Source organism: Sminthopsis crassicaudata, chromosome 1, assembly GCF_048593235.1.
Source record: "Sminthopsis crassicaudata isolate SCR6 chromosome 1, ASM4859323v1, whole genome shotgun sequence".
NCBI classification, from domain to species: domain Eukaryota; kingdom Metazoa; phylum Chordata; class Mammalia; order Dasyuromorphia; family Dasyuridae; genus Sminthopsis; species Sminthopsis crassicaudata.
Window position 1 is genome coordinate 594,539,376 of NC_133617.1, and position 24,775 is coordinate 594,564,150.

The 24,775-nt window shown below is 32.4% G+C and overlaps 1 protein-coding gene across 1 annotated transcript in view; it reads right to left on the minus strand.

The window, feature by feature from the left end:
* IPO11 (importin 11) overlaps positions 1-24,775 on the minus strand; it is a 201,433-nt gene that overhangs the window by 94,516 nt on the left and 82,142 nt on the right. The window contains exons 21-22 of the mRNA XM_074282418.1: positions 10,674-10,789; positions 1,465-1,541 (exon numbers count right to left, since the gene is read on the minus strand). Of these exons, the coding sequence (XP_074138519.1) occupies positions 1,465-1,541; positions 10,674-10,789 (193 nt within the window). The remainder of the gene's footprint in view (positions 1-1,464; positions 1,542-10,673; positions 10,790-24,775) is intronic.

Genomic DNA, 24,775 nt, shown 5'->3' on the forward strand with positions numbered 1-24,775 from the left:
CTGCCTATCATCCACTAAATATTAATTTCTATCTGTGACATAGGTATTTTTGCAACACTAACTAGTTAATAAAGATACCTTCTGAACCTGAAATAATTGTTCATTTTCACTGGTTTTAAAGTACCATTTCAACAGCAATGTTGACACTCATACTGAATAATCCAGAAAACACAGGAGTCTTCAGGATATGTAAAATCCAAAGAATTATAACTGACATTTGTCTTTTACCATTCTATAATTCAGTAACTTTTTAAATAAATGTGCCATGTTTAAAGTTGGGGATAAATAGAAATTAAATAGTTCCTGCCCTCAAGAAGATTACTAATTTTAAGAAAAGAATATATTCACAGTTAAATAAATATGTAAGATATAAAACATAATACTAAAATTTCCAAGAAGGAGAGAGAATAATCTGAACTGTGCTTTGAAGGAAACTATACGGTTACAAATTTAAAGTACTTTGAATACACAATCAAAATCTCATCTATCTTTGCAGACTTATTTGACTTTCTTCCTTTTTCCTTCTCCCCCATGATGTTCTCTATATTCTAAACCATACTGAACCAGAACCTATTTCTTTAAGTACCACAATTGTGAATTTACAATTCATATACATTGAATAAATTCTAGTTATGGTCAAAATTCACTTATTTCAAGATTCTTGGGTAACATTTCTTCCAAGAATTAGATTGATCAGAATAAAATGATCTTCCACAAGTATTTCATGCCAATTTCACTTCTAGTGATTAGTACATTCTACCTTCCTTTACATTTATTGATTTGTCACTTAACTAGATCTTAAACTTCCTGAGAGCAGTTACCACAATAATTATCATCTCTATATACTCAGCACATCACCTTGCTCTTTGCAAAATTTGTGATGTAGTGGAAAGAATAACAGATTAGGACCATCAAGCCTAAGTCTGAATTCTGGTTTTCTTATCAACTAGATATCTGACTTGTGGACATGTCTCTTCATAGTTATGAGCAAAAGTTTCCTCTTCAGAAAAATTTGGATTTGTATGCTAGAAAATAACTTTCTATTTTAAAATCCTATAGCCTACAAAACACTTGCTGAATTTATAAATTTTGGAATTTTCTACAAAATCAGGGCACATTAAAAAAAAATTTCCGTTTTTCAAGATTCTTAAATAGTAATTGATGACATAAACACATTGATTTATGACATGAACACAGAAAAGGACATTCAGTAAGATAGTAGGAGCTGAAAATATGTTCTATTCAATATTTATTATACAGCTTAAAGTTCAATTTTACATAATGTAGATATACCTAACAGAAATAAAAAACCCAAGAAAAAGTTTGAAAATTAGTCAAATGTGAACATGTATTTTTTAAGTAACATCAAATCTATAAAAATGAAAATAATCATTTCAAGTCAACAAAGCCTGAAAAACTGATTTGCAAATAAAAATTTCAAAAATTTTACATTTGAACACATACCAAGAAGTGGGGACATGTTCTGAAAGATTCTAAGCAGCTCTGGTGTAAGACATGGACTATTCTCCAAAGTAACTAACCTAGAATAAGAAAAAATAAAGTGCAAAAGTTATTTTCCTTTCTATTAGACATGTTAAAAAATTGATGACATATCATTTCTTATCCCAGGAAGGTTCCATATGATTCATAATTGAAATCACACTGCACATAATAAGGAGAGAAATAAATTCCCCTTAAAAAAAAATCAAAAGCTAATATATGTTATTTAATTTGCATGTATGAATACACATATGAACATGCATGCACAAAGAGTGAAAGGTAGAAAAGGTTGTTCCCCACTCCCATCAAAACTGTGATTTTTTTTTTTCCTAGTACAAAATATTTCCTAATTTTAAGGATTATGCCAAATCTTTTATAGGAAAAGATTCAATATATTCGAGTATCAGCAATGAAATTGCACTAATAGAAGCATATTTTTTGTTATAATATTGATTGCTAAAAGAATGTCAGGTCTACAAATTAACTAAGGCTGAAATCACCAAATTATTTCCAAACCAATGAAATAGAACTCTTTTAAGGAGAACATACTAATTAGCAAAATTACCTGTTAATTTATGGACTTAAGAATTTATGGTCCTGAAAACAAAGTTGTCTTATGAACACACAGCCAGAATGTGTCCGAGGCAATGTTTGATCCTAGGTATTTCAGATACTAAAACTGGCTATCCACTATGCCGTACTGCCTCTCTTATTAAAAATAAATAAATTTTACATAATATTATTAAAAAGATGACTATAAAAGAAAAGTTATTGTATAGTAAGAATATGGTAATTCTAGCTAGATAGCATTCTTACTTTATAATAACTGAAATAGTAAGAACCATGTCTAAAAACATGAAAATGTAGAATATATTTAAGAAAGCTTTTTTTTAATCTAAAGTTGGATGAATAAAAATAAGATGTCAATGCTTTCAAGATTGTAAAGAAAACAATTAACAATTTTCATCAATTATATAGTCTAAAAGACCAATGATAAGACATGCTTCTCATCTCTTGACAAAGAAATGATGGACTAAAAGTACAAAATAAGACATTATTAAGACAAATTACAGATTTGGCTTCCCTGATTAGGTTTAATGGGTAAAAAGAGGAAGAGGAAAGTGCATGAGAAGGAAAAATTGAGACACAGTGAGGAACTAGAAACTATGATGCTAAAAACAATGAAAAAATAAGTAACAGTGAAGTAGTTTTTAAGTGGACAAAAGTGTTTAGAGTGAAACACAGACAAGTAAGGAAACTTTAGAACTTTAGAGCAAACATGCTATATTCATTATATAATTCCAAAAGAAAAAAGAAGCAGCCCAAACAAATTCTATATAATAGAGATTTGAAATATCATATGCAATCATCTTATTCATATATGGAAATACTGTTATTTTTTGTTATTTTTCAACTTCAGAATAATAAATTAAAAAAAAAAAAAAAAAAAAAAAAAAAAAGCTAGCAAGAAACACTGGAATCTCCAATCCAGAATAGCTTTAAAAAGTGAATGGGCAAAATATTCAAATCTATTGAAATCTAAGTTGACATGATTCTAAATACAATTACCTATTCAAAGTTACTTTTTCACTGTCATTTAATATGAACATATAATTCATAATTTTACATAAATTATTTTACATAATAAATTTATATAAATTTTTTAACAATCATTGTTTTCTTATATTCCAGCCTCAGTGCTAGAAAATAGGGACACAAAATTAAAAGTGAAACAATCCTTATTCTAAAGGAGCTTATATTTATCAATGCTAACAATCTGTACACATACTTATGAGTATATGCAGAATAAATAAGAAAGTAGAGAAAGAAATATTATTTGCTAACTGTAAACAAAAGATGTTATTGTTGAAATTCCTTATCAATTAAAGCATATCAAGTAAAATTATACATAATATATTCCATAAATATATTCAATATGTGAGCTTTATATTCTATTAGAAACTAATTATTTTACACAAAGAAAAAGAAAAAATTAATCTGTGAAATGTAATAAGATGTTTTATAATTTCAGAAAATGCTCCTTAAAAATGGTTCTTTGGGGCAGTTAGGTGGTGCAGTGGATAGAGTATCAGCCCTGAAGTCAGGAGGACCTGAGTTCAAATCTGCCTCAGACAATTAACACTTCCTAGGTATGTGACTCTAGGCAAGTCACTTAACCTCAATTGCCTCAGCAAAAGAAGAAGAAAAAAAAGTGGATCTTTGTAAGATTTTTGTACTGAAAATATACCTACCATAATATCATAATCTCAATAAAATGGAAAAATTAGGAGAATCATACGTAGAATTTTTCTAGTGAACAAGAGTGCAACAAAATTATTTGAGGATTAGAAGAGTAAAATTGGTTCAACTCTGTGATGGATTTTCAAAAATTAACTTATTAATCAATCAGTTAATAATGGGAAATAATTTCTTTAAACATAAATTTAATATTTCTAGCATAATCTCTAGACTAAATGTAATTCTTAATTAGCACATTTGGTGGCAAATATTGCAAGTGGTGCTGTTTTTCTCTAACAACAAAATAATAGACTAATATCATTACTTGCTAGAATAGGAACCATTTAGAGGAGAAAAATTCAGTCTCCTATTTCCTTTAGCAGCAAATTAACTACTAATCTAAGCTTTGGTTCTGAATGTATTAGGTGAATTCATTGTCTTGGCATTATACAGATACAATTAGAATAATTAGACATTTGGAGGAATTTTAATGAACATAAAATTATGAGAATACAAGTTTGTAGCTGAGAGTTGCTATTTCCCATCTTTCCTTTTTTTTTTTCAAATAGATCTAGTGCTAAAAATGTATCAAAGTAGAAATATGAACTCATTCTTTTATCAGATGTTAATGTCATTAGGAATAAAAAGACATATTTTACACTTTTTTTGTGTTACATCTTCAATTCAAATAATTTTAACTTCACCTATTTCAAATATCAGAACATACAGAGGCTTCTATTTTTACTTAATCTTTCAGCAAAGGAACAAATAAATGACTCATAATATATGACTCTTAAAAAAGGAAGAACAGTGTCAAAGGATATGAACAGACAATTTTCAGGTGATGAAATTGAAACTATTTCCACTCATATGAAAGTGTTCCAAATCACTACTGATCAGAGAAATGCAAATTAAGACAACTCTGAGATACCACTACACACTTGTCAGATTGGCTAAGATGACAGGAAAAAATAATGATGAATGTTGGAGGGGATGTGGGAAAAACTGGGACACTGATGCATTGTTAGTGGAGTTGTGAAAGAATCCAACCATTCTTGACAGCAATCTGGAATTATGCCCAAAAAGTTATCAAACTGTGCATACCCTTTGACCCAGCAGTGCTACTACTGGGCTTATATCCCAAAGAAATACTAAAGAAGGGAAAGGGACCTGTATGTGCCAAAATATTTGTGGAAGCTCTTTTTGTAGTGGCTAGAAACTGGAAAATAAATGGATACCCATCAATTGGAGAATGGTTGGGTAAATTATGGTGTATGAATGCTATGGAATATTATTGTTCTGTAAGAAATGACCAGCAGGATGAATACAGAGAGGCTTGGAGAGACTTACATGGACTGATGCTGAGTGAAATGAGCAGAACCAGGAGATCATTATACACTTCAACAACAATACTGTATGAGGAAGTATTCTGATGGAAGTGGATATCTTCAACAAAGAGAAGATCTAATTCAGTTCCAATTGATCAATGATGGACAGAATCGGCTACACCCAAAGAAGGAACACTGGAAAATGAGTGTAAACTGTTTGCATTTTTTGTTTTTCTTCCAAGATTATTTTTACCTTTTGAATCCAATTCTTCCTTTGCAATAAGAAATTCGGTTCTGCACACATATATTGTATCTTGGATATACTATAACACATTTAACATGTATGAGACTACCTGCCATGTGGGGGAGAGGGTGGAGGGAAGGAGGGAAAATTCAGAATAGATGTGAGTGCAAGGGATAATGTTGTAAAAAATTACCTATGCATATGTACTGTCAAAAAAAAAGTTATAATTATAAAATTAATTTTTAAAAAATGAAAAAAAAACTATAAAAAAAGGAAATGCTGTGAATTTGAAAATTAAAAAAAAGAACAGTGAATGATGAAACAGATGACAACTGTATTCCATATTACTATTAATATATTATAATAATGAATAATGAAGAAATATAACTGATTAAAATAATTACTGAGGCATTTATTTGTTAACAAAGGAAAATAACTGAGAAACTCTAAAGCACATGCTACTCAGAAATGTAATAGGCCAAAAATACAATCTAAGACATATATTTTTCAAACACAGTCAGCAAAATATCAAGTTAAGACTAGAGTATATGTAAGAAAGTCTTCTCTTGACATGGAAATAAATGCCACTTAGATATATCAATTCAAAGTCACCCAAGTGGATGGCTGCACTACTGCCATTATCTCTGCTATCTTTCCCAGTATAAATTTCCATTATTTATTTGTGGACTGGATTTTGTGACGATTAGCATATAAACTGTGATTCAATATATCAAAGGGATTGGTGGCCTCCTTAAAGATTATGCCAACTCTGTACCACACTGGAAAAGCTTTGTCAGATCTATGTATTATTTAGAGTATTTTGATAATAATGTGAAAAATTAAGAGGTAAAAGACTACAATTCCAAATGAGCTGAACAAATAGTTTTTAAAGTATTAGTTCCTAAGCAAGGAATGTGTTTACTAAGAATCTATAAGTTTGTTTAATGATTGATCCTTTGCATTAGGATAAGTTTAAACATATAAACATGTTAAACCAAATTTCCTGTATGTGTAAGTCCTGGTAAACTTTTAAAATATAATTTATATAGCTCTAAGCTACGATTAGTAGAATTTGCTATTATAGATAAAATCTCTTAGGACTGTAAGTGATATTCTTTTGAGTTTGGGATTTGATTGTTTAGTCATTAAGTCAGTAACCCACCATTTGAGAAAATTTGAGAAAAATGCCATAAGTTACTCAGAGGAATATCTTTCTGAACCATCATAGGTAGACGAATTATCTGGGCAGGAGTTGGGAGGACAATCTTAGCCTCTGCTCAGGGTGGGATCCTTTTGAGTCAGTTTTCTAGTTGTTTCTTTGTTTCCCACATGATTATTCATGAGTCTGGCTATAAGATAGAATTATTACTGAGCAATGGGCTGTTAATAGATGTAAGGATGCTTTATCTTGTCATGTGTGTGCTCTTAGGCTGAAGCCTGAAGGACCTGTTTTGACCCTATTACAATCATGTGCCTGCATTTACCCCTCATAATAGAAAATCAGAGCAAATGGTCAGTAGAAGCCATAAGCTCAATAGAAGTATCCCAGGGGACAAAATGGTTTTCTACCTTAGATCTTATAAGATGCTTTCTTTTGCATCCACTGCATAAAGATTCATAATTTCTTTTTGTCTTTGAAGGGGCAAATCCAGGGAAAGTTAACACCTCTCAATTAACATGGGCAGTCATGTCCATAACATGGCAGTAGCTCAAGGCTTCTGGGATATCCCCCATATATTTGAACAGGCACTGGTTATCCAATATGTAGATGATATCTTGATCTGAAGCCCCACACAAGAAGCTTCTCTGACTGAAGCCATAAAACCTCCTAAAACTTCCAGCTCCCCTTCCCTATCCAGAGCTATGAAATTGTTTTGTCTAAAGGCCCACATAGTCTTATCAGTCTGTTAAGACCCTGAAGGCTAAATGAATCTCTTCCCCTGGCCTTAGCCCTAAAGTTTTTTATACTGTACATTGATGGAAGATGGGGCCAGGTTCTAGAGGTCACGACAGTGTCTGGAACCCTACCTCAGATCCCTTGCTTACTTCTCAAAGTAACTTGGTGCCTTTGGGGTGACCCTCTTGCCTTTAGAGCTAGCTGCCACAGCTCTTCTAATTGAGGGCTCACTCTAGGCCAATATTGGAGGTTCTAACCCTCCACTAGGACCAGAGCACTTTCCCTCAGAGTTTTAGAATTGGGGAAAAGAATGAGAGTGGACATCCATAATGACTAACATATTGTGCATGTTCATAGGACTAAGTGGAAAAAAGGGGATTTTTGGCAACAAAACAATTATGGCAAGCTATCCTAGAGAGAAAACTAGAGAGGTTTCTGTTATGTTTTGTAAAAGACAGCAGAATGGGGATTCACTTCAGGCCAAGAGGAACTGGTTGCAGATTCAGCTGTTCATCCTGCTGCCTGTCTGCCTCTGACCATGGCATCCTTTAATTCCCCAACTCCCACACTATTACACTCACATATTTAGCAAAGAGAACAAGCCTTTGCTAAAGAAAGGAGGTACACCCTTTCTCCTTCTAAGTGGTTTCAAACACTCTCAGAACAACTTCTAATCCAAGATCGGCCAGTGGAAACTTCTCTTTGGCCTAAGCCAAGCTACTCACTTGGGGGGAAAATGCTCTCCAAACCCCTGTGAAACCTATTTCAACTGGTCACAAGCTAGGAGAAACAATTAAACACGTCGATCAGGCCTGCTGAGTTTATGCCCCAGTAAATCTTGAAAGGGGTTTTAAACCACCACCACCACCCTCCTGAAGCCCATCCAGAGCAGTACACACTCGGAGTAAGATTGGCAAATATATTTTACACATATGCTTCCTTACAGAGCCTTCAAAGCCTTCCTTTGCAAAACTGAGAAGGCTCAGGAGGTATCAAGGTGTTTGCTAAAAGAAATCATACCTTGGCTTGGCCTGCCCAGATCTTTAGAGAGAGACTCAAAAGGTGGCCAAGGCACTTGAGATTACTTATCATCTTGTCATCAAAACCATTTGGTATTGGCTAAGAAATAGAATACTTAGGGTTAAAGTCACAAGATACAATAGTCAATGACTATAGTAATCTAGTGTTTGATAAACCTCAAAACTCCAACTTCTGGGATAAGAACTCACTAACAAAATTTGCTGGGAAAATTGGAAAATAGGATGGCAAAAACTAGGCACAGATTAACATCAAACAACATATACCAGATATAAGGTTGAAATGGGTTCATGATTTAGACGTAAAAAGTTATACAATAAGCAAATTAGAACAACAAGGAATAGTCTACCTCTCAGATCTGTGGAGAAGGAAGGAAATTTATGGTCAATGAAGAACTAGAAAATATTATAAAAGGCAAAATGGATAAGTTTTTAAAGGTTTCATATAAATAAAACAAATACAGGCAAGATTAGAAGGGAAACCAAAAACTGGGGGTAAAAATTTTAAAGGTGGTATTTCTGTTAAAAGTCTCATGTCTAAAATATATAGAAAACTGACTCAACTTTATATGAATACAAGTTGTTCCTCAATTGATCAAAGGATATGAATAGACAATTTTCAGATGAAAAAATTAAAGCCATTTCTAATGATATGAAAAAATGCTCTAAATCACTTTTGTTAGAGAAATGCAAATTAAAACAACTCTGAGGTTACAACTTCACATAATTCAGTTGGCTAAAATGACAGGAAATAATAATGATAAATGTGGGAAAGCTGGGACATTGTTGGTGAAGTTATTATAATCATTCTATAGAGTAATTTGGGTTTATACCCAAGGGCTATCAAACTGTTCATAATCTTTGATCCAGCAGTAGTATCAATACTGAGCCTCTATTCAAAGTGATCATAAAAAAGGAAAAAAGACTCACACAAGCAAAAGTGTTTGTAGCAGTCCTTTGTGTAGTGGCAAGGAACTGGAAATTGAGTGGATGCCCATCAATTGGGGAATGGCTGAACAATTATGGTATATGAAGGTTATGAAGTAATATTGTTCATAAGAAATGATGAGCAGGATGATTTCAGAACGGTCTAGAGAGACATATGAACTGATACTAAGTGAACTAAGAAAGCATTGTATACAGCAACAAGATAATGCGATAAATAACTATGATAGACTTGCTTCTTTTAACAATGAGATGATTCAGGGCAATTCCAACAGTCTTGTGATGGAGAGAGTCACTGCATCTACAGAAAGAACTCTAAGGATTGAATGTGGATCACAACATAGTATTTTCACCTTTCTTGTTGTTTGCTTTTTCTTTCTCATTTTTTTCCCTTTTGATCTGATTTTTCTTGTGCAGCATGGTAAATGTGGAAATGTTTATTTTATTTCATTCATTTATTTATTTATTTTTGAGGCTGGGTTAAGTGACTTGCCCAGGATCACACAGCTAGGAAGTGTTAAGTGTCTGAGACCAGATTTGAACTCAGGTCCTCCTGAATTCAAGGCTGGTGCTCTATCCACTATGCCACCTCGCTGCTCCATGTGGAAATGTAAAAGAATTTCACATATTTAACCTATTCTAGATTACTTGCTATCTAGGGAAAGGAGGGAGGGGGGGGAAGCTGAGGAGGGAGAAAGGAAAATTTGGAACACAAGGTTTTGCAAGGGTGAATGTTGAACACTATCTTTGCATATATTTTGAAAAATAAAAAGCTATTATTATTTTTTTTAAAAAAAGTATGTGTAGAATTTCTTTCAAAACACTTCAAAGTTTTTATGACATATTAATACTCTTAAATTATTTAAGCTTAACTACTTAGTAAATGGCACTTATTTTGGTGCTTGAAAAACTTACTGATATATTAAGGGACATATGAACCCAAAAAGTTTGGGAACATCTTTCCATAGAAAGAATACGGCCTCTATTAACCAGAGTCACTTTTTGGTTTGTGTTTGGTTAACAACTGTTTCTCTCTGAAGAAAAGGCTATGACACAAAAATAAAAGGTATAGATGAGACTCAAAAAAACCTATATAATCATTTTGTCCTTATAGCCATGCAGATAAATAAATACAATTTCATTGTGGAATGAATACTTATTAACTCTTTCAGGGAAAAAAATGTATAGCAACAATAAAAACTAAATGCTACTATGCCAAGGGAAAAAAAATCATTAGTAATAGAAATAGAGTTTCAGACATAACTCAGCACTCAATGGATCAAAGAATTTAAGTTGAAAAATTAACTTGTGTATATCTAGTAAAATCACATTCCAACTTTCCTAACCTCTCATGGAAGACAATTTTTGCATAGAGAAATTTATCATAATCCCAATATATTCCCAAAATGTCAAATTTCAATGAGTAGATAAAGAAGGAAGGCAGGAAAAAATGTAAAATTGAGAATCAGACTTCTTCCTCTTACCATAATTCTAAACCATCTTCCAAAAGATAAACATGTGGTGGCTGGGAAACATCTGTACTCAGTTGAATAATTGGGAGCAGGAAAGGATATAGGTTCTTGCTGTCTGCTCCTAATCCCTAAAGGAAGTATAAATAAAACTTAACATAAGAAATTCTAAATTAACAATTAAATTCTAATTCTAAAATAGCAAAACAAAATTTAAAAATCCCAAACAAATCAACAACAATAATAAAAATTATCCTAAAAGCCAACATATATATACATATATGAAAAGAGGATATTCTTTAAGTCCAATTTACATATAGTAACTATAGCAAGTCAGTTCTCTTCTCTTGTAACTGGCAAATAAGTAGATTAAAATTATTAGTACAATTTAATGTCAATTAAAATAATGTAACACGAACTTGGATATGCTAAGGTGTTGAGAGCTTCCAAATATACAAACAAACAAACAAACAAACAAATTTTTGTTACATGGTCAAAATTTCACTTTAGCATTTAGAAGTCTGTTTCTGTAAACTACACCTCTAAATAAGACTTAAATTGCCTACAATGGAAATGAGGCAGCACAGAATTACTTCAACAAATAGAGACTGCAACTGGTTTCAAGAAGAAAAGAAACATTAATTGCCTGTGTTTCAGAGAATTTTTGTCTTATGTCTATGATCACATAATAATCAGATGTGAGATCTAAATTCAAGTATTACTAACTCCAAAGTCTATCACACTAGCCACTGTCATACTCCCTGTCAACAATAACAAAACTTTCAAATAAAAATTCTGTGTGTCTAGTTGAATTGAGTGAGTCAAATATGCATCATGATTTATATAATACTGTAATTTACAAAGAAGTCTAAAAGGAGAAAAAAAGTAAAGTCAGAAATTCTCTCTTTCTATAATAATTTCTGCAACAAAAGATTGATGTGAAGGAGCAGAAATCAAACTACTGCTATATACATAATGGGTAATGTTCACATCAAAGAATTGATATGGCATTTTTTAGATGCATAAAAACCTACATTTACATCTAGGATAATGCTCTGTTTTTATTGTTATTTAATGCACTGCACTTATAATAAATTCTAATTTCATAAAATGTTTCATAAAAGTTTTATTTCCCTCTTTTACTTGAAGTTGTACCTTATATCAAATTATTAGAAACACAAATGATTCTTAAAAATAGTGAATACATTTTACTATTTTCTTCAGATGAACTTTGTTTAATTATTATATATTATATATAATATATTACATTATTATATCTATTACAATATATTACTAAGAAAAAAGAGAAATGGTAATGAATATGATCAGGTCAACATAGTAAATTTTAAAGGTTACCCAATGTTAAAATTGTCCAGGAAAAAATATCCCAATTGTTAATGGAATAAAACAGAAGTAAAACAGTATTAAGGGGTGGGAGGAGAATGCTAATTTATATTATATAGGAAGTAAAGCATTATTTACCCAAGAAATTTTTAATATACTTGATTATTGGATCACATATCAGAGTTGGCAAAATAAGTGACAGAATAATGAAATTGTTAAAAGTCCATTACTTTAAAAAAAAAAAATTAAAATTAAAGAAGAAATTTCCCTATTCAAATATAAAAGAGCTCAATCAAATAAAATCTAAAATTTTCAAAATCCTGACAGGAAATAAAACTTTAATGGCTCTCATTACAGATAAAAGAAAGAAATCTGCCAGCAAATGAAAGGTTGATTCCATTTCAAGATAAAGAAATTTTATCCACTGTAAAAGACATAACCTCCCAGTTAAGGTGGCACATGGTTAGCTGAGGTAAAAAGCTAAGTGCCTCTTTGAACCAAGACAGAGAGGAAAGCTTCAAAACATTCATTATCCATCAATTAAAACAAGTTGTCTAAGGTTAGGTATATTAAATATATTGGGTATATTTTACAATATTGTAAAATATACCCAATTTGAATGTATCTGAAGGACATAAAGATTTAGTTCAGGAATCTTCTAAAAGATAGTTATATTCCAAAACAGAAAATTCCTCAAGTTATAAAGCACCAATGATATTTTATGAAAATTGTTTTTAAAATATCTTTATAAAGAAATATTTTTTAAAGAACAAATAAGTTATCATTTGAAAAGTATACTTTCTTAAAAACTAAGGATCACACATGATCACACATACCAACTTATCAAAAAATGTTTTATTCTTTCAAATTTGAAAGTACATTTTTATCATATTTGAGTTCAAAAAAAAATTTTAATGAGTTTTAAAAATCAAGCTTTTTCAATAACAATGGAGATTATTCAAGCATCTATATTAACAAATATCTTATGAGTCTAACTTAATAATGAATTTTATAGTGAATACTATTAGATTTCAAACTATGGGATATGAACTTTTCATAGCATTAAAGGGTTATCACAGTTAAATAATTCAAAGTAAATTCCTGTGAAACAAATCTCAAAGTTTACCCAAAAAAATGCCAATTGAAAAGATGATTAATGTGTACAATTTAGAATATTTTTTTATCTGTTGGAGTATAGCTCTCAGGGACTGATTCTACTATTTGTCTCATTTTTCCATCCGTGTAAAATTATGTTAAGGCAATGATAGTTGTTCTTGATTCAATAATAACAATTTCTCTAATCTTTCTATATATAATTAAAGTAACATAGAAATCTAATCTATCTAACTGAAAATTCAATTTTAAGAAGTTTTTCTAATTCATTCGATAATTTGCAGAACCAATCACAAGACTGGCCCTTAAGATCATAAATTCAGAGCCAGGGAGGGCCTTAAAATGTCATCATGTCCAACTCCTCTAACAATGAGAAAACTGAAATGTACAGAGTTTATGCACCTTGCCTATGTGGTCAGTAAGCAAGGAAGGAATTTGAACCCAGGTTCCCTGACTTTGTATACTCAAGGTTCAGAGGCAGATAGATGTATGCTGTGGTCAGATGATCTGCCTCTGTCCAGTTAAGCCAAGAGTGTTACAAGAAGGTTGGCCTAACATGATCTCTCTTCAGAATTATATAAGCATGCAATATGCTATGATGAAGATGATATTCACAATTCCTTCAAGTTTGATAGAGTGAAAAAAATGAAGTATTTGAAGTCCCTTCTTCTTTCTAATTCCCCGGTTCTCATCTGACAATGATTGCATAATCTATCAAAGATTGTGAATAAAAGTTAAAGCAAATAAAATCATAGAATGTAAATCATTATGGTTCTATAGAAAACACTTTAATATTACAATACTTAGGAACTAATAATAGATATTTATTAACATGTGCTTTCTATTTTAACAGTACAAAATCAGACTTAATGACATATGTATAGAAGTGAAACAATAAAATTCAAAAGAAAAAGAACAAATCTCATTTTAAGAAAGCCTAATTTACAAGACAATGTTATTTTAAAAAAATACATTTTGAAATTTTTGCTGATATTCCCCTGAAATAAAAAGATCTAATCTAGATGATGAAATGATGAATAGAGACAGAATGGTTTGATGAATAATGCAAGAGTCAGAAAGACCTGGATTTAAAACCTACTGCTAACATGTACTAGTTGTGTGATCCTTGGCAAATCAGTTAATCTTCGTGGCTGTACTTTCTATAAATTGGGAAGGAAGAAGGGAAAGCCTGATGGCTTCAAAGGTCTCTCCAAGCTCTTAAGACTATGCAGATGTTATTAAAGTTTGGCAGATTTGAGGCTCAATCTATTTAAATAGCCAAATGTATAGGGTGCATTTTTCTTTCCAGAACAAGTCTAGGTCTGTCCACTGACACAAAGCTAATCTATAATAATCTATTGCATAACCATTTAGCTTACTGATAAATAAATAAATAAATAAATAAATAAATAAATAAATAAATAAATGGGTGAATGAATGAATGAATGAATGAATGAATGAAAGAAAATCAAAAAAGAAACAAAATAAAGAGCCTAAAATATAACATTCAAGAGAAATGTGAATATTTGGATATAAGCATATAGATAAGGCAAGGAAAAAGAACAGGAATACCAGAAGAACAAAGACATTTACCATATCCCTGCCATGGGGAAACCAGAAGAAAATAAAAACAAATTGGAGAAACAAGATTAATTATACTTTTCATTCGGTTTCTCTTTTCCAAGCAGTTTTCCCCTTCAATTCCCAACATACTTCTCCCATCAGCTCTCCCAAATTATCTTTTTTATGCTGTCAAGGATAAAGCCATAGGGAGCAAATCTTGGTTGGAGAATTTGGACACAAATTTCTCCATTACATGGAAGTACTACAATTCAAACTATTAGTCTCTAGTAGTTAAAGCCCCAATGGGTCTGGTATCTTTTCTGTTCTATTTTCCACAGTTGAGGGGAAAAAAAGGAACAAAAGGATTCAATATGAAAGAGAAAGTAAAAATCTAAAGAGAAGGATTTAAGAATAAAAAGTAAAACAAATGAATAAATTTGTTAAGTGAAACAAATTGGTAAAAAGAAAAGAAATAACAGATTGTGAAGTAAGGAAAAGGAAGTAGGATTGCCTATAAAATTGCCCAAACAAATGAAAGAACAGCTCTCAAGAAATGATTAAAGTCTGTAAAGGCTCTACTTAGCAGCTGAGTTACTACACTTAAGTTTACAAAAAAAAAAAAAAAAAAAAAAAAAAGTCTGCAGGGACTTGAATTAATTATGTGAGGTTTGCATTTTTGGCATAGCCAAGTAACCAATATTCCAAAACTTGGATTGTCTCCTTCAGAGGAGAAGAGGTGAAATATCTTGAGGAACAGCTCTCCAAGACCCAAGATATCTATCCATTGCCATTAAATATGTTCTTAAAATAAAAAAAAGGGAGGTGGGGGGGGGGGGAGACCGCTAGGCGAAGCAGTGGATAAAGCACCAGTCCTGAAGTCAAGAGGCTTTAATTTCAAATCTGACTTCAAACATTTAACGCGTCCTGGCTGTGTGACCCTGGGCAAGTCATTTAACTTCAACTGCCTCAACAAAAAATAAATAAATAAATATAAATAAAGGGGACCTTAATTGGGATGGAGGTTGGAACTCAAGGAAGAAGGTAGGGAAGCAATGGTTTATACTCCAAAGATAGTAGAGTTATGTAAGCTTTTAAGTGGACAGTAATTCAATAAAATAACCTTTAATAAATGCATACTGTATGCTATACTCTGTAAAATCTGGGCTAGCTCCCTGAAGGGCTCAGAATCAGCCAGAGTCAGATAAGCAAAAGTCTTTGCCCCACATGGGGCAGCAAAATGTGAAGTTCTGTTGTCTCTAGATTGTAATCCTTCTCTTGGGGAGCAGGATGCTTGGAGAGCTTCTGGAGAGGCAGCCTTAGTTTTAGTTCCAGTATCAGTAATCCCCAAAATGCAGCCAGGAGTTAAAGTCCTTTACTGTCTCTTTCAAAATCTTCTCTCCAGCTCCCTCTGAATCCAAAGCCTCCAGCCAGCACAAAAACAGATGTGGGAATGAAATCTTGACTCTGAATCTCCTAGAGTGTGGGAATCAGATGCTGAATCTCCTAGAGTGGGATTGTGGGTTTCCCAAAATTCAATCCTAGATTCAATCCTGGAAGTCCATGAACAGGCTTTTCCTTTTTCTGCTGGACTTGCGAATCCACTGAATCCTAGCTCTGAATCTCCTCGAGCTTCCCTAAAGTTCTCCTGAGAAGTCTTCTCCTTGACCAATCCAGACTGACTTCCCCACTCAATGTTGGCTCCTTATATCCTCCCAGAGAATGAGCTTGTGGGAACTCCTTACAGAATCAATGAGCAAACTCCTAATAAAGGTATAAACTCCCTCAAAGGTTTGAACCAAGAAGATTACCTTGTCTCAAGTTCTGGCCCATAACATCTTTAAGAATCCTAACAGTACTCTATGCTCAACACTGGGGATATAAATAAAAAAGTCTCTACAGTTAGCACCTAGAAATCCTAACATCGATGTTAGAATTACTAGGTGCTAACTTCTCTACCCCTCAGAGAATTTACAATCTAATGGGGGAAGATAATGCACAAAAGGATACTTAAAAGAAAAGGGGAAAGGTAGAGGAGGCCTTCCTTCAGGTAAAACCAAGCAGAGCCACTGATAAGAAATGAAGCTGTAGCTGGTAACAACCTTTTCATGAGTTACTAAAGTACTATTTGTCAGACCTTTTACTTTCATGAGACATACACAAGACATAAAAGAGAACTTATTAACAAGAATGATTACTACTGACTCTTGACATAGGCAAAAATAAGACTTCCAGAAGAAAACTAGAAAATGATGGTGAATATTATAGAATTACTGGGAAACAACTGTTTATTTCCCTCTTGTTCTTGAAAGCAAGGGATGCAAAAGGGAAAAATTGATCTGAATTAAAAGCAACTAACTAAAAAGATAGTGTCAGCAAATATAATTTTTATTTCTAAACAAGGGATTTAAACACAGAAAAGCATATTTCTGACCAGGGATGAAGTTCATATAACCAGGATTGATAAAAACACTTCCTAAAGGTTTTCTTTACTACTCAAAATAGCTTTCAAATAAAAAAAATAGAGGAGAGAAAAAATTCTCTATGTATTATCTACTGAACATGTTACAATGAAGGAAGAAAAATAGTACCTAGAAAGCCAGAGAGGTTCTCAGGACGCAAAATTCCAAGAAAAGAATTAGTAGTAAAGTCTTATGTTTTCTTTATATTACCTTGGGATACTTGAAAAGAGGGAACAAAAGTGGTTAACGAGAAGATGGTATTTAAGATAGCAATAAGATAGCATATAGCTATTCTTAAGAAATCTAAGTTATAAACAGATGAATTACATGCCTGAGTATTGAAAGAACTGACCTATGTGACTGCAAGCCACCATCAGTTATTTCTGAAAGACCATAAGAACATGCATGAGATGAACTTGGTCCAACAATCAAGACTAACATTAGTCTGAATAATAACAACTATCATCATGACAGCTAACTAAATAGCACCTATTGTGTGCCAGACACTATGCTAAGCACTTATTATCTCATTTGATCTTCACAGCAACACTGGGAAGTAAGTACTATTATTACCTCCATTTTGCAGTTGAAGGAAACTAAGGCAAACAGAAATTAAGGAATATGCCTGGAGTCACTCAACTAAAAAGTATCTGAGAACAAATTTGAACTCAGGTCTTCCTGACTCCAAGTGCAGTGCTCTATCTACTGCAAGAGAGCCAAACATCTCTAAAACTATATTATAAAGCAGCAGTCACCAAAACCATCTGGTATTGGCTAAGAAATAGACTAGCTGTTCAGTGGAATAAGTGAAAATAGTTCAAAATAGTCAATAACTATAGCAATCTAGTGTTTGACAAACCCATATATCCCAACTTTTGGGATAAGAATTCACTATTTGACAAAAACTGCTGGGAAAACTGGAAATTAGTATGGCAGAAACTAGGCATGGAACCACACTTAAAACCGTACAGCAAGATAAGATCAAAATGGGTTAATGATTTAGCATAAAGAAAAAGATTATAAATAAATTAGAGGAACATTGGATAGTTTATCTTTCAGACTTGTGGAGGAGGATCATTATTAATCACAAAATAGAAAAATTTTAATATATCAAATTAAAAAGCTTTTGTAAAAACAAAACTAATGCAAACAAAATCAGAAGGGAAGCAATAAACTAGGAAAACATTTTTACAGTTAAAGATTCTGATAAAGGCCTCATTTCCAAAATATATAGAGAACTAACTCTAATTTATAAGAAATCAAACCATTCTCCAATTGACAAATGACCAAAGGATATGAACAGACAATTGCACAGAAATTGAAACTATTTCTACTCATATGAAAGGTATTCCAAATCATTATTGATCACAAAAATGCAAATTAAGACAACTCTGAGATACCACTACACACTTATCAGATTGGCTAAGGTGACAGGAAAAGATAATAACAAATGTTGGAGGGGATGCAGAAAAACTGGGACACTGACGCATTGTTGGTGGAGTTGTGAACCGATCTAACCATTCTGGAGAGCAATTTGGAACTATGCTCAAAAAGTTATCAAAGTATGGGTGCCCTTTGATCCAAGAGTGTTAATACTGGGCTTATATCCCAAAGAGATATTAAAGAAGGGAAAGGGACCTGAATGTGCCAAAATATTTGTAGCAGCCCTTTTTGTAGTGGCTAGAAACTGAAAATGAATGGATGTCTATCAATTAGAGAATGGTTGGGTAAATTGTGGTATATGAATGTTATGGAATATTATTGTCTGTAAGAAATGACCAGCAGGATGAATATAGAGAGGCTTGGAGAGACTTACATGAACTGATGCTGAGTGAAAGGAACAAAACCAGGAGATCATTATACATATCAACAACAATACTGTAGGAGGAGATATTCTGATGGAAGTGGATATCTTAGACAAAGAGAAGATCCAATTCAGTTCCAATTGATCAATGATGGATAGAATTAACTATACCCAGAGAAGGAACATTGGGAAATGAATGTGAAGTACTTGCATTTTTGTTTTTCTTCCCAGGTTATTTTTACCTTCTGAATCCAACTCTTCTAATGCAACAAGGAATTATACGGATCTGTACACATATATTGTATCTAAGATATACTTTAATATGTTTATATATATAGACATGTTTATATATATACATATGAGACTTGCTGCCATCTAGGAGAGGGGGTGAAGGAAGGGAAAGGAAAAATTGGAACAGAAGTGAGTACAAGGGACAATGTTGTAAAAATTACCCATGCATATGTTCTGTCAATAAAAAGCTATTAAAAAAAAAACAAAAAAGAGCTAAACATGCTTATTTTCAAAAAGAGGGACCAAAGCACCTGCAAATTAAAATCAAATGACTTCAATTCCTAGCAAATTTCTGGTACACCTAGAAAACACCTAGGGCACACCTAGAAAAATAATATTTAAGGCAACAGGTCAACATGCTTCAACAAGAATCGACTGTAATACATTTTGGTTCTTTCCTTTTTTTGACAGGGTTACTAATCAATTGATATTAATTATTAAATATTAATTGCTAATTAAGTACCTACTAGTTCCCGGAACTGTGCTTCAGTGTTAAGAATATTTCCATCTTAAAAGAGAAGACACAAGCACATATAAAATAACTGAATGGCCAGACTCAAAGAATAGTTGTTAATGGTTCAATAACAATTTAGCTTGAGTCCTGCAGCAAAATACACTGGAGATGTAACTTGGATAAAGGTATATATTGCATGCTTATCAAATCTGCAAAGGACATAAAGTTGGAAGGGATAGTTAACATACTGCATGGCAGAGTCACAATCCAAAAAGACAAGTTAAAGCAAGGGGTTTAATCTGGTAAACTTAAATTCAATATGGAAAAATGTGAAGTCCAAGTGAGCTCCCTGTTGACTTCAGGATCAGTCAGAGTCAGGATCAGCAAAAAGTCCTTAATCTTTAGGGGAAGAAATAAAGGAGACAGAAAGACCTCCATGAAGCTCGCCACCAACCTCCCTTCTACTCATTGTCCTCCTCCAAAGTGACTCTGGCTTGTCTTACTCCATCCCCTAATCCCTCCTACAATTATCTGTATACACCAAAAGATCTAGCCAGCACAGAATAGTGAGTAGGGACATTTTCCAAATATATGCTAATAGAGTACTGTCCAATAGGTAATTAGCCTTAAGTGCTGTGTTGTCTGATTCCAGTGCACCTATTCAGAGTTTCAGTCCTTTACAGAAAAAGGTCAAGTCTTACATTTAGTTTTAAAAAACTCAACATCACAAGTAGGAAGAATGATTACAGCAGTTTGTCTGGAAAAGTTCTAGTAGTTTAAATGAAAGGCAAGTTCAATATTCTATAGCAACCCCAAATCTAATACAACGTTGGTCGCATTTACAGGGGTATAATTTCCAAGAGCAAAGTGTTAATGGCCATTCTACTTTACCAGGATCAAACCAAACAAAAAATATTTCAGGAAATATAGGAAAGATGTTGATTGGCTAGCAAGTATCCAATAGACAATTAAGGCTGGGAAAGGGTCTTGAATCCATTAACAAATGAAAATCAACTAATGAAGCTTGTTATATTTAACCTGAAGAAAAGAAAACAAGGGGAAAGAATAATTCCCTTCAGATATCTGAAGGGCTCTAATTTGGTATAAAAATTGGATTTGTTCTGTTTGGTCCATAGAAAAGAAACAGTAGCATTATATGGAAGTTGCAAAAAAGGCATGTGTAAAACGATGTTAGGAAGAATTTCCAAACAATTTAACTTATCCAAAGTAGATTAAGCTACTTCAAAAGGTAGTAAGTTCCCTAATTCACAGAAATCAGAGATCAATGACCACATTAGGACTCAATGGGGGATAAAAACCCATTAAGCTCTAAGAAACTCTTGTTAAAATCTCTCCCCACTCAAAACTCAGAAATGAACTTTTAATCACCAATTTAAAATACATTTCACTGATGTTTACTTGAATTCACTCCTTTATCATTATCACAAAAATAATAATTAAGCACTATTATTCAGCCAAATTGGTTCCTTTACTGTTAGTCACACTCAATATTCCCTATCTTACATGGGTGCTTTTGCACATGCTGCCCTCCATTAATTACTTCTCCTACATTCTCATATTTCCTATACTCTATACCTCAAAACTATTCTGTGTTTCATTATTCCATTTCTCAGAATACAAAGTAACTTCCTCTTTGACAAGGCCTTCTATTTGGGTACATTGTATCAACTCTTTGCAGGACTTTCTGCAGCTTTCCACATGGGATCATACCACTTTTGTCACTTGTTCATCTTTGATTTTTCACTATTTCCTTGTATTCTGGTATCTCCTTTGGAAAAAAATTCTGATTCTACCATTCCCTCAAGTCAAGAGTTATCAACCTCTCTTCCTATTACATTAAACTTGAAAATGGAACAGTCTACATTTATTGCTTGCACTCCCCCCCTCCCCACCAATTCAATCAATACTCCTAAAATTTTCTTTAAAGCCTATTTTGATAATATTTTCTCTATGATAGCAAATTGAAATCGTCTCCTTCTCCCCTCAAAAAATTCACCATTGAATCAAAAAAGTACAGTTCAGCAAAACAAATCATCAACTTATTTAATTCAACTTCATTTTAAAACTCTGTAATTCACATTATGTCCATCTTAACAAGTATTCTTAAAATCATAAGCCCTAGAAAGCAATGGCTGTTCTCAGTTCTTCTTTATCTTCTAATGGCCTTTGACAGTGTTTTCCACATTTTTCCTAAATACTGGTACTGTTCTGTATTAGCATACCCAATAATTCATTTAAAATCTCCTTTGTTAGCTCACCATCTTTGATCCCTAAAAATCCATAAGTTTTTGTTTGCTGCTCCTTTACTACATCTTTTTCTGCATTTTCTCCCTTAATAATTTTATCTAATGACAGAGGTTAACTTATCAACTCTATACAGATGATTTCCAAATTTAAATACCCCATATAATATCTCTTTGTACTCTTTTTTACTTCATCAAAACTAATGTGTTAATTTACCATCTCTACATGTAAGATTTCCAGATCTACATAAGTGACTATAGCTATTCAAATTGCAGTTCAGCATCATCAGTTGCCTATTGGACATTTCTAATTAGACATATGATAGACATCAGAACAGAGAATAAGTATTTAAATAAATGCTGATTGTTTCATATTACCTTCAAAATGTCCAAAGTAATCTTTCTACCAAATCCTTTTCTAAGTTCTCTATTACTGTCAAGGACACTATCATGTCATATTTTCAGGTTCAAAAATGAAAAGTCTTATCTTTTTACTCACACTAAATAACCAATCAGCTGCCAAATTTTATCATTTATGTTCACATCTCTTTTTACCCCCTTCTTCAGATTACTTCAGGTCTTCCATTATTTTCCACCTGCAATACTGAAATAGCTTACTAACTGATCTTTGTGGATCCACTCTTCTATCCATTTCATCTTTCAACTATAAATAAAATATAAACTACTTGGTATTGTTGTTTCAATTGCTTCTTTGTATTCCAAGATCCCTGCTTCATACTAGAAGCACTAAGTTGCTGGAGACCTCCAGCTCAGTATCCTATCAACATCATAGACTTAACACAAACTAAAAATTTCATTTCTTTTCCCAATAAAAACTAGCTCTATCACAGAAGTTTATAATTTGTCTAGGTCCATAATGAAGAGAAGGAGTAGATTGTAATTTATTCTGAAATCTCTGACACTCCTACCTAACAGCAAAACCATCTTCCCCCCCCCCCGCCCTGAGGCTAGGGTTAAGTGACTTGTCCAGGGTCACACAGCTAGGAAGTGTTAAGACCAGATTTGAACTCGGGTCTTCCTGAATTCAAGGCTGGTGCTCTATCCACTGCACCACCTAGCTGCCCCCTAAAACCATCTTTTTAATAACAATATTTTCTTCATGCACAATCACTATTTCTTGGCTGTGAATCATGGAATATCATAATCTCTTAAGAAACAAATCTACTATGAAGCACAACAAAATTTGATATTAGTATATCTAGCGGGTTGTTGTTGCTTATAACCAAACAAGAAATGATTCATAAAAGTAAAATTCACAATTTAAAAGTTCATCACAAAACCAATGCATCTAATTTTAGAAAAGAATGCAAATAGTTTTTTCTAATAAAGGTCTCATTTCTAAGGTATATACGTCATATTTATAAGAATAAGTCATAAGTCTTAGTCATATTTATAAGAATAAGAAGCCATACCTCAAATTACAAATTCCTACTAATTACAAAGGTGGTTTTCAGAGAAAGAAATCCAAGATATTAATAAGACATGTTAAAAATATTTTGTTTCAGCAATAATTAGAAAAATGCAAATTTTAACAATTCTGAGGCATCTAATGTCCATCAAACTGGTAAAGCTGACAAAAATGGCAAATGGCAAATATTAAAAGGAGCTATGAGAAAACAGATAGATTAATGAAATGTTGCTGGGCCTGTGAATTAAATCAACTATTCTGAAATTCATAAGACCATATCCAAAAAGCTATTAAAGCTGTGATTACCTTTTGATACAGCAAAACCTTTGCATGGTCTCGCAACTATCAACATTTTGTACAAAAATTGTGGCAATTCTTTTTATTAATTGGGGAATAACCGAGTATACTGTGGTACATGAATATTATGGGATACTACCAAGCTGTGAGAAATATGAAAGGGAATTAGTTTCAGAGAAACCCTGAAAGACTTACATAAATTTATGCACAAAGAAGCAGAAACAGAAAAATAATGAATAAAAAAGTTACACAACTTTGAAAGATTTCAAGGACTCTGATCAACATAATAATAATAAAAAAAAAACAATTCTAGAGGATTCATAATCAAACAAGCTACACAGCTCATAACAGAGAATTGATGGATTCAAATGGTATAATAAGACTTTTTTTAGACATGGCCAATAGAATTTTTTGCTTGGCCATCTATACAGGTGTGTATAAGTCTTTTTCTGGCTTTCTCAAGATAAGAAAAAATGTGAGGAAGAAATTAGTCAAGAAAGAATATACTTGAAAAAAATAAAATTGAAATTTTAAAAAATTAATGTTATATCTTAGTAAATTCTAATTATAGACTAGAATTGAGAATACAATTCCTTTATAAAGCAAAGTATATTAGAAACAGTTTTTCCTCTATAATTAATAAGTAGGGAGCAATAAGTCCCATTTGCTATAAATTTAGAAATGACGACAACTCAAGAGGAAAAAAAAGTAAAGGTGTCTACTTAAGAAATAATTAATTTAACTCCTCAAAAAATAATGGTAAAGAATATTTCCTAAACAGAGGTCAAAATGGCTATAATATTTCCCTCTTTTTGCTCATGCTGTACAAATAAAATAAATAGGCCTCTTGGCAATATGATAAATGAAGAGCAATGATCTTACAGTAAAGTATCCGTTTCACTCTGAACTACACTATTTTCTAGGCAGGTGACTGAAGGTAAATCATATCATTTTTCTGTTTTTAAATATCTTTATCTGTAAAAAGGGAAAAGAATCTACTTCTGGATTCTTACAATAATAAAATGAAAAGAAATACTTTGAAAATATGTTATAAAAATATCCGAGGTTTGTTTTGTTATTCCCGTGACTAATAAGTATC